The sequence below is a fragment of the Pistacia vera genome, unplaced genomic scaffold (genome assembly GCF_008641045.1).
Source record: "Pistacia vera cultivar Batoury unplaced genomic scaffold, PisVer_v2 Contig397, whole genome shotgun sequence".
In the NCBI taxonomy this organism is placed as follows: domain Eukaryota; kingdom Viridiplantae; phylum Streptophyta; class Magnoliopsida; order Sapindales; family Anacardiaceae; genus Pistacia; species Pistacia vera.
Window position 1 is genome coordinate 462,723 of NW_022196220.1, and position 11,741 is coordinate 474,463.

At 32.3% G+C, this 11,741-nt stretch overlaps 2 protein-coding genes across 2 annotated transcripts; both read left to right on the plus strand.

The window, feature by feature from the left end:
* Window positions 1-6,387: 6,387 nt before the first annotated feature.
* Window positions 6,388-8,406, plus strand: LOC116141313 (pentatricopeptide repeat-containing protein At5g66520-like). The gene has a single exon (XM_031426834.1). The coding sequence runs from the start codon at window positions 6,471-6,473 to the stop codon at window positions 7,770-7,772; it is 1,302 nt and encodes a 433-aa protein (XP_031282694.1). The 5' UTR covers window positions 6,388-6,470; the 3' UTR covers window positions 7,773-8,406.
* A 302-nt stretch (window positions 8,407-8,708) lies between these two features.
* LOC116141309 (peptidyl-prolyl cis-trans isomerase FKBP13, chloroplastic) lies at window positions 8,709-10,702 on the plus strand. The gene is made up of 5 exons (XM_031426831.1): window positions 8,709-9,134; window positions 9,433-9,525; window positions 10,028-10,088; window positions 10,172-10,240; window positions 10,323-10,702. Exons 1-5 carry the CDS (start codon window positions 8,778-8,780, stop codon window positions 10,388-10,390), a joined length of 648 nt encoding a protein of 215 aa, XP_031282691.1. The 5' UTR covers window positions 8,709-8,777; the 3' UTR covers window positions 10,391-10,702.
* The last annotated feature ends 1,039 nt before the right edge of the window (window positions 10,703-11,741 follow it).

Sequence of the window (11,741 nt, forward strand, 5' to 3'; positions counted from 1 at the left end):
CCATTCTAAGTTTTTCTCCATAAAGTATTGTTACCGACAGCCACAGCCTCCATGATCACCTTTTTCTTTTAAGTTATTTAATTGTTTATTCTTCAAAAGCCAAACAAACTTGATTATCCCCACTTGTCGTCTTTCAAAGTTTCAATGTCTTTTCTCATCTTTATCCTATATCCCTTCTATCTCTCTCAGTAACTTTTTGTTCATCTTCAACAAAATATATATAGAAATTTTTAGTGTTGGAACAAAGAAATTGCATTTGAGCTAGCATTTAAAAGGGTAAGTTCAACAATTAATAAAAGAAGTTAAAATGTAAGAAATGGATTTTAAGAGATGAAATTTGATATATTTATATATAAAATTTAAAAGGGAGACCTAACAGCCCTATTGGTTATTCTCTCTAGTAAATATCTTTAATTTTTAAAAATTTCGGACACAATCTTTTTTTATTGTGAGAAATACTCTAAAACATAAAAGCTTTTAGATTCTTTATACATGAAAATTGGTTTAAATTTCACCTCATAACGTACCCCTTATATTAGTAATATTTATCGTGAATTTTTCTAAAAAAACAAAACAAGACATCAATTGATATTACGATGTATTGACGAAAGATTAAATGATGGTAATTTTCTAGTCACAACGTCATAGTATAATTTCGTTAAAACCATTCGTGTATACTGGATCTGAGTTTTAAAATATTATTTCAGTCCAATAAAATAAACCCAAGTATATATAAACATAAACTTGATGAAATTAATATTAGAATGTGTTGACTAGAGAATAACTGACATAATAATTCTCTAACCAGAACATCATGAAATAATTTTATAAAAACCGTGTATAATATTATTGGATTTGAATTGTAAATATCATTCCAGTCTAATGAGATGAATCCAACATTATATAAGTTGGTCCTAATAAATTAATATATTCAATCTCAAGTGAACATCGTTTATCGACAATAGTTAACTGTTACTATGTAGTCTACATTCATAAATTGTTAATATAATCCTATTTGTGATGTTCTCATCTTACAATAATATTTGTAAGATGTTGAAGTTGTTACAAGTTTTACATTCCATGTTGTAAATTACCGATATCTTAATGATATCCCTAATTTATTTGGTTAATCATAGGTGGTGGTTGTTAATGATGTACTAATACAGTATATAGTTTTCTTCTTTTACATGCCTTCATTAATTTAATTACTTAACTTAACAGTACGGATCACGTGGCTGTATGAGAACCAAATACTACTGCCGGTGCATGTTTCTTCAGAATATAAACAACATTATTTATATAATGCTTTCGGGAAAATGGTCAATGTCTAATCATTATTATTAATTAATTAAGGGTTAAATCTTGCTAATTAAGTTTTGGTTTTGAGTAATCTAATTGTCACTTCAGATTTGCATGGTTTCAATTGTCGGTTCATGAATCAATGAATTTTTATTAATTAAATTCTCTATGACTTCTGTGTTTTAGTCCAGCTGGGTTTTATAATTTATAAAATTTTTAAGCAAAAATATCATTTGCTGTCGTTCAAGAAAGTGTTACCGTCCTCATTTTTTTTTTTTTTTAAAAATCCAAATCATGTATTATTAAAACATAAAGTATCAGTCAAATTTCTCAATATATATATTATCTAGACCCGAATTATTAATGATAGTTTTGTATTAAAACATAAAATTTCAATCAAAATTCTTATTTAAGAATGAGAATTTTGTATTTCCGTACAAAATTGTTAACAAGAATATTTATAATTGACATGCGAAAATGGAATATCGATATTGTGTTGCCAGATTACACAATTATGATAATATTATGTTTCTTTGTACAGTTATTGAACTTTTGTATGACTAAGGCAATATATGCACTTTCAATTCACCACAACTCAATACAGACAAGTCAATTCAATTGTCTTTCTTGCCTTTTCAATTCTAACATACATTTTTTTTGGTATATTCCGGCTCTCTTCAATTGCCTTTCTTATCCTCTTAATTCTAACAATAATAAAGAATGACGAAAATATGAAAATTGAAAGATGTTGGACAATACACTGCAAGGCACATTTTTGATTAATTTTCTAATATAAGAGGTATTTTTTTTTTTTTTATAAGGTCTTTTCATATAAAACTATTGATAGAATTATCGGTCCAAATTTTAAAAAATCAAGATATCTGTAAGAAAGAATGACTGTAATAATTCAAATTACAATATTAACTAATATACAATCGGATAATGTCATATGTTCGTTACAATGTACATCTTCACACCTTCATAACCAAATGTTGCATAATTTCTTGAAAGATTAATTGAACAATCTTTGAAAAAAAAAAAAAGCGATTTCAATCATATACAAACATTGAATCATATCATTTGCGTAAGGAATGAAATTGATCAATACCACAATTTGCTTTTGGCTTGCAAAACTAGGCCAAATAAATCAAAGCGGTTTTTTCTAAAATATTTTCAAATATGAATTATTTGAAATTAATATTAGAAAATACCAGCTACCTAGCTAGATGAAGTATTCAAGTGAATAATCAAAGTTTACGCTTCAAAACGACCAATATAATATAATTGAGTATACAAAATTTAATATAAAAAGAAAGAAGTTTGTAGAAAAGACCTGTGTTTAGAATTAATATCACTAAACTTGTTTTATTGCTTAATAATTTTAGATTAGACATGAGCTAATACTTTGTCCATGCAGTGATTGGTATCTCTCAACTGTTTTATATTTCATTAATTAATAGTTACATAATTTGTCTTCTGACATTGATAGTTGAATGAGAGCTCAAATCGGTTCCCTACTACATGGGGTGTTGAATACTCATCTTATTAGTTCATCTTGGTTGCTGACGTTTGCATTTCTTTTGAATACGTAACTTGTTTAATAAAAAAAATCAGTTAATTTTTTTTTTTTTACATAAAAAACGTAAATATCTACTTTTTAGTATTAATTATCGTAAATTTTCGTATTTGATGTCTATAAGAAAGAATTTCCATATTTGATATCACGACATTTTAGAAACTGATTAAAAGAGAGTTTGTGGACGAAAGATGTAGTTATTATAATGTAAACATCGCATTTGCAACATAAAATTTTGTTTTCTATTTTACATTTAACTCTTTAATTTCAAAAACAATTTTTGAATATAATATATTTAGGTAAGATCCTATCTTAAATATTTGAAACCTGCTTGATGTTTTATTGCACCAATACGAGTGTACGATAATGTAAAAAATTAAATAAATAAATATGAAATTGAGAAAGTACTTGTATAAAAATATAAGAAAAAAGATCTTTTGTAGATCTCAAGTTTCTACATTTCCCATGTGTAGTTATATACTTATATACGTTGTCGGTTTTGATAAATTAGTTCAGAAGAAATTTTCAGATCATTTTCATGCACGAAAAGAAATATATTATTATTAATCATATTATTTTATTTCTCATATGAATTACCTGTTATATGAGCCTGTCAAATCATCAAATGAATTATGCAATAGATATAATAAAATATGTATTTAATTTGATAATTTAATGCACGGGATGACCCATTTCGACAAGAATTTTGAGAGGAAAACAACAGCAAAATGTCGGTATTATTTTAATATTTCATAGAATAAAGTAAACACTACTTAAAATAATATTTTTCTATTATTTTAGTTTATGTCTCTATAAAACAAATCAGGTTATTTTGATTAAAATGTTTTAAAATTTAATCAGAAAATTTAAATCCATATTATTTTAATTTTTTATTTATTTAATATGAATAATTGATCTAATTTCTAATGCTAAAATATTATATATTAGTCTAAAACATTTGTATAGAAGGTATATAGTTTGATTTTTTATTTATTTAAAAAAAAAAAAAACCAACCAACATGAAAAAATTGAATAAAGATAAATTGACATTCACTTCTCACAATTTTCTCTCATAAATAAGGTATAGCTCAAATTGTCAAACAACTCATTAAGAGTTGACTAATTGCAGTTGACATGCTGTATTTGTGGAAAAAATTAATGAGAAGGATTTGTAGTGTAGTATTGCTCATGAAAATTACATCCAGTAAAATAAGCAAAACAAAAGCTAAGATAGAAGATAATATAATCATATAACGATTATATATACTCATTTACATGAATGAGAACAAAATATTTTTTTACTTAATTATTATTAAAAAAAAAAAATTCTAGACTCGGCGGTGTTATAAGAAGAAAAATGATTATGAAGAAAAAATGCTTTTTTTTTTTTTTTTTTTTTTATTAGTTTGTTCACATCAATTCTCAGACAACTTTATCATGATATCTAGATTTTATAATAAGTTTTTTTTTTTGTAATTCCGGTCTTCTTTTTCTATCGTTTAAATTAAAATAATCTTCAATATTTTTTTGGATCTCTTTATTTATAAACTTATTGAAAATCCTATAAGGATAATTCTTATTTGATTTAGTAAAATTTCACTTGTGCGTGAGAAAGACAAACTAATATTTCTCGTTATGGTTAAATAGGTACATATGCATTGGTGTTAACAAAACGAGTTCTGCTAGGATCCCATATCAGAATCTCATTACCATCAAGTGTGATACTTAAGTCTAAAAGCTTTCCAACCTATCAAGCCCAGTCTTTTGGGTTGAACTCTCACTTGGGCTTGAGTTTTAACATTAGTGCTTTCATTGAGAATTGAGTTATGGAAAGAGCTACCTACAACCTAGATTAAGGTGCAATGTGCTCTTCTTGGGATGAGGTGTTGCATTGAATAAATGATGAGTGAGTACAGCCCGTCGAGTCAATGTCGATCGGTCTTTTGGGCTGGACTTGAGTTCTAACAAGTTTTATGTAAACTTTTTACGGGCTATGTAAAATCATAGAAAGACAACTCCTAATGGTTAGAGCATCTTGTAAACTTTTAGGAAATGTTTGGTTGGGGGTTATCCCCTATTACTAAGGTAATGTCATATTATATTACTTAGATTATTATGTTTGGTTATCAAGTAATATAAGATTTCGGTAATATTTCAAAACCAATAGTAATTACTATTGGTTATATAGGTGGCAATCTAAATTTCTCCATTTTTTTTAAGTATTTGAAGATTACTTGGTAATCTTAATTTTGTTACAATTTTACCCTTAAATATTAAAATTTTTGGACAATAATGCCCTCATTTTGAAATTAATTTACATGAACTTGTCATTACAATTTTACTCTTAATTAATTAAGTTCTTGGACACTAATGCCTTTATATTTAAAAAAAATTGTAGGCTACCCAAGACCACCACCACCAGCCAACCACCCACATTCAGCCAGCCATGTGTCTTTTCGGTGACCAATGGTGGTGGCTGGCGGCCAGTAGTGGCTTGCGGTAAGTAGGGGTTATTTTGTTATAAATTAAACTTTTATGTGACTGGAGTGTTTTAGCAAAATTTCAAATATAAAGGGTTAAAAGAATGATTCAAAAATAATAATAAAAATAATATTTAAAATGGATGGTTATTTATTAATCTAAATAACATACTAGAAGTGGGAATTTGGGACCGAGCCTAAAATACCTACCCAAAAAACCAGTCCTAGGAGGCCTGGTCCCAAACCCAACCAGGCCCATGGAGGAGGGCCCAGCCCATTCAGTCCCTCCTCCTTTTCCCTTTTTCCAAAAACCCCCTGGACAATATTCAAAAACTCTCGTAAATTTTGAAATTGACAAAAAATTGAGGGCTAAATTGTGTGAATATTATATTTATGTTAAAATTAATTAATTAAATTATCTCTTTAAAGTTTAAATTTAAAACACCCTATATTTATAAATAATTATTAATTATAATTAACCATTAATTAATTTTTAAACTTTACTAATCTCCACCTAAAAATTACATAAACCCCTTAACCTGGGCCGATTGGGACAAGTCCTTGCTTAGGTCTACAACATACCCACAAATTTATTTCTTCTACCCAAACATATTAATATAACATACTCACCAATTTGTTTAAATTTAACGAAACATATTTCTTTAAACATTCCTAATAATACAAGATTTCCTGAACCAAACGCATCCTAAAGAAAGTCTTCACACGTGTCTAAAACCCATTGTCATGTTTCCCATCACAATTGAATAGGTACATCCATATTTCTTCTCATAATTGTACAGACACATACAAACGTTTGAAGGAAGAGTTTTGACTAAACTTATTGATGATCTTAATGAAAATCATATAAAGCTAAAATCTTTATTTGATAAAGCATCTTGTACACTTAAAAAAATGTCTCAACTCGTGCCTATAAATTTTAACTCAGTACTTACCAGAGACACAAACAAAAGCTTTTCATTATGATTAAACAGGTTCACATACATTATTCTTAAGACAAAGTTTTATGTGATTTAAGGCGATGGATAAAAACGAAACTATTAGAAATAGTGTTAGACATGGGTGGTGACAAAAAACTATAACACAAACTAAAAGCCATGCTAAATCTAAAACCCAGAATAAAGCACCCAATTTCCCATTTCATCAAACACTTCAATTCTTGGGCTTTAGCCATAAAAAATGCTCACTCACCCAATGAAGCCTTGCACTTCTACTCTCAAATGCACCGCCAATCACCTTCCTTTGATAGCTTTTCAATCCTCTTCACGCTCAAATCCTGTACCCATTTGCGAAACCTCAACGTTATTCACCACCTCCACTCACATGTCCTCAAACTGGGCTTCATTTCCCACGTATATGTAGCCACATCTCTCCTCCATGCGTACGTTGTCACGTCGTTTGGGCTTGGTTGTAAACTGTTCGATGAAATGCCTGAGAAAAATGTCGTCACTTGGAATACGATGATAACTGGGTATTCTAAGTCTGGAAATGTTGACAAAGCGAGGGGCGTGTTTGATCTAATGCCATTAAGAGCTGTTTCCTCGTGGTCTGCGATGATTGCTGCGTATATGAACGATGGGGATTACGATCGCGGGTTGGCGCTTTTTCGTGAAATGATGAGGAACGAGGGGCTAAAACCGGACCAAGTGACTGTGGGGTCGGTTCTTTCGGGGTGTGCTCACTTGGGTTCTGTTGGTTTGTTGATTGGGAAATCGGTTCATGTAGTTACAGTTAAAAATGGGTGGGAGTTGAATGTGGATATTGGGACAATTTTGGTTGATATGTATGCAAAATGTGGTTTCTTGAATTATGCTATTATGGTTTTTGAGTTGATGAAGGAAAGGAATGTGATGGCGTGGACTGCATTGATTTGTGGGTCGGCACAACATGGTTTTGGCAAAGAAGCACTGTGTTTGTTTGAGATGATGCAAAAAAATGGTGTGAGACCTAATGAGATGACTTTCACAGGGATTCTTAGCGCATGTGCGCATACCGGATTAGTAGAGGATGGGCGCAAACATTTCAAGATAATTGAAGAGTATGGATTGGAGCCTAGAATTCAGCATTATGGATGCATGGTTGACTTGTTTGGTAAGGCAGGGTTGTTGGAGGAAGCGTATGAGGTTATTAGGACCATGAGATTCGAGCCCAATGTGGTTATCTGGGGCTCGTTCCTGGCAGCTTGTAAGGAGCATAAGAAGTTTGATATGGCTGAGAGAGTGATTGAACAGGTGTTAAGAATGGTAAAGCCAGAGAATGATGGAGGGGTTTTTACACTTATTTGTGATTTATATGTGTTGAATGAGAAGTGGGATGATGCAGAGAGGGTGAGAAAATTAATGCTTAATAAAAATGTAAGGAAAGCCAGGGGATCTAGTTTCACAAAAGTGGGATTATAGATGATTTCATTTCTAGCTGTCCTAAGGCTAACATCAATCTTCTTGTGAGAGTTATAAAAACTGCTCTCTCTACAGGTTGAACTTCTAATACGTTTAAGCGGTGCTCTCGTTTGCAAGCAACAATCTTGGTTCATGAATATCTAATGTGCTCAAGTTATTTTCTTTGACACTATTCTTTATTTCAAAGAACAATAAAAGATGAAAGAGAGATACATTGATGGAAGAGGAAGAATTACATTGATGGAAGAGGAAGAATTACAGAGTTCATTTACTCTAGAGTCTGTAAGGCTTTGAAATATCTTATTTTTTGAAGAAAATAAGGAATACACAGGGATTATTTTCATACCAACTTGAAGCTAATTGGATGACACATTGCATAGTTGCAATAGCTATATTTTGAATAAAACTGCCATTGGCTGGGCAGATGACTAACTCAGCTGCATAAAATTCAGACTCTTAATCTGTTTCCTTTCTTTCAATCAAAATTGATTCGATTTGAGAACTTGAAATTGATGTAATCATAAAACTTTTGTGTTCCATGATTTAAGGTAATCACTTCTCCCTTGATCTTGGGAAGAAAATGATGGTTCTTTGTCTCTTGGTGTCAATCCTTCCATTTGGATTCAAAATCTTACTGTGCTAATCACTTCACCATAGATGTGGCGTTAATGAAAAGCAGAGGATTGTATCTAATTTGAAGCAACTTTGTTGCAAATATTTCTGTTTCAAATTCGTACTCAACCTATGATATGAAAATGATTTATCTTTTGCATTTATAGAACTGTCTGCACTCACTTTTGCAAGTGTTAGCAGATGTTACTTAAAAGAAGGGAAACAAAGAAAAAAGGTTTTAAAAAATAGTAAAAGCACTTTATATGGGCTCATGGTCCAGGGCCCAGCCCAAATTGGACTGGATATTTCTCATAAATTGTTGAGTGCTACTACTCTTATAGCAGAGGTCTATCCGGTTTTGTACAATTCAAATTCTGGTTCTGGTTGGTGGAGATGAATTCATGGGCATTTTCAGCTGGGAACTGCTCTTCCACAAAACTTACCACACCCACCACAAGACTCCTCGTTAAAGGCCTTGATAGATCAGAAGCATCAACCATCAAATTCTCAAGCCAAGACTCTTCTTCTCAAAGGCTGCAGCTAAAGGAGAACCAAACTTTGTTAAAGAGAAGAGAAGCCATTGGTTTTGGCTTATGTTTTGGACTCATTGATCTTGTCTTGCAACCACAACCTACTTCAGCAGCTGAAGGAGCTCCACCATGCGAGCTAACTGTAGCCCCTTCAGGCCTTGCTTTTTGTGATAAAGTAGTGGGGTCTGGCCCTGAGCCTGTCAAAGGACAACTCATTAAGGTGATATTCAAGAGCTTTTACTTTCATCTTTTGAGTTAATGCAAAAGAATAGTAGGAAAACGGAAGATTATATCTTGAATAATGTCCGCATTCATCTATATTATTTGCTAGGCATCCTTGCAAGTTTATGAATGTTTAGTAGACTTGAGATTCAGGAATGGAATCTCATTTTGGTCATTTAGTATTTTTAAAGCTTAGTTCAGGTCATTGTGTACTAGAAAATGCTTATTGTACCCCAAACTTTTGTTGTTTTTTGAGAGGTTTAGGGTTTATTGACTGAAGAAGTGAATATGAACAGGCTCATTATGTTGGGAAATTGGAGAATGGGACGGTCTTCGATAGCAGTTACAATCGGGGAAAGCCTCTAACTTTTCGCATTGGTGCTGGCGAGGTCTGTTCATGTTTAACACTCAGTTAATTCATGTGCTTGCTTGTTTTATAATACAATAGGAAATTTTCTTGATTTGATAACACGAGGGTTTGAATAATCATGAATTTGTATTTTCTCTATGGTGATTGTGAAGAGATTCAACTAAAAATTACAAGTTAGACTTAATTCATCGTCCTCACTTGGAATCACTTTTTCTTTTTCAAGAGGTGCTCATTCCCAATTTCATTTGGCTAGACAGGGCAGGCTTGATGAAAATAACCTTTTTGCATAAGAGGAACTTGATTTGTAAACAATATTTCTGTCTGGCCTGTAATCCTGAAAGGAAGTCATGCTTCTGATAATCAACTTAGGAAACAAATTAACTCGGCAAACATAAAAGGATATCCTTACTCCAACAAGTTAACTCTGTAGAGGGTGCTGCTCTTCATGAATGATAGGTTCAGGTTAAAATGTTATATATTGACAACTTAGCTGAAGACTTGTCTCTGTCGAATTTGAATAGGTCATTAAAGGATGGGATCAAGGCATTCTAGGTGGTGACGGAATTCCTCCCATGCTTGCTGGTATGAATTCCCAACAATTCAGTTTTACTTTGTATAGCAATTCAATCATGAACTGTTCTAATTAATTTGTTCAACTTAATTAGGAGGAAAACGATCGTTAAAGATTCCTCCAGAACTTGCATATGGCATGAGAGGAGCTGGCTGTAGAGGAGGTAATTAAGCATTCATTTCAGTTTTGTAGTGTTTTGTATATTAAGCCCTTAGGATATGCCTCATCTGGTTACCTTTCTGCAGGTTCTTGCATAATCCCTCCAGATTCAGTTCTTCTGTTCGACGTAGAGTTCATCGGCAAAGCATCATGAGAACTGAGAAAAATCTGGGATGTTTGAAAGACGCGATTTTTCCAATCAAATTATCAGTGACGAAAGTGAATGGTCTTTTGTACTTGAATGTTTTAAACATATAAGAGATGAGTCGACAATGTATTTAAAGACTCAAAAGAGCAAGGTGTATGTAAGAATCAATCATGTTCTAGTTTAGTGCTTCTCAAAATTGTACAAAGGAGCTATGATCAAGCTTAAAAGGTGTATTGAGATAATTTAAAATGCCGCAGTCTTGATGTCATGATACGATGCCTACTATGAGGAATAGAGAACATCATTGTCGATTTAGAATTTTAGAGCCTTCCCTATATTGGTTGTGTATGTAACCAATCAATCATGATGTGTATGCAAGGATGGACCTAGAATTTAACATTGGAGGGAGCAAATATAATACCAAACATGGTGGCCGTGAGATGCTAGAAAAAGGGGATGAAACTTAGAAGAAATACCCTGAAAGAGAAGGGAAGGATGTGTCCGGTGGAAAAAAAGTTGTTCTACTTTTAGAGAGGGGGGTTAATTTGCAAAATAAATGACACAAAACCAGAAAAAGTGAGATAATTACAATGAGAAACAAAGAAAAAGAAATTGAGTGGGGTCAATAGCCCCTACTCGCCTCTTCTTAGGTTCGTTTTTGCACCCAAGGACGTCGAACACACTAATGTGATATCAGATTCGCTAGTTGTACATATAGTTGTTCAAACTTGAAAGGAAGTTTTTTTTTCATACATCAATCATCTCTATCTATCAGTTTTCTTAAGGGCGAGGTTGCCTTGTAAATTATTATTACCCCTTACAATGAGGATGTTTTTGATAAAATGAACAACATGCCAGGTTTTGTGTTCTTTATACCAATTTTCAAGGTTTTGTTTAAATTGCCTTCAAATATCCAAAAGCACCCAACCGACACAACCGTCTTCTCAATATAAAGTCCAACATCAGAACCCTAATTAAAACAAAACCCCAACACAACCCGAGCTCAAAAATGGCGAAGATGAGATCGAAGAAAGAGAAGAGGCTGAGAGCTAGTCGGAGCTAGTGACGCCTCTGTATGACAAAAAGACGAAGCTAAACTCGCTGCTCAAGAAGCTGCCCTTGCGGCTCCTAGCTCCCTGTTCGCATTCCACAAAATAACAACACTTCTATGGATGTAACCACAACCAAAGCCACTGTTTCAGCAAATAACGATATGGGTAAGCTTATTTTCTCTATTTTGTGTATTGGTGTAATACCCATTTGAATTTATGGCTTAATACTCAGCATTCGGTTGGTGGATTTTGTTTCTAGATTAGCTGGGCTATGTGACCGTACAGTTTTTATTTTCCTTTCAATT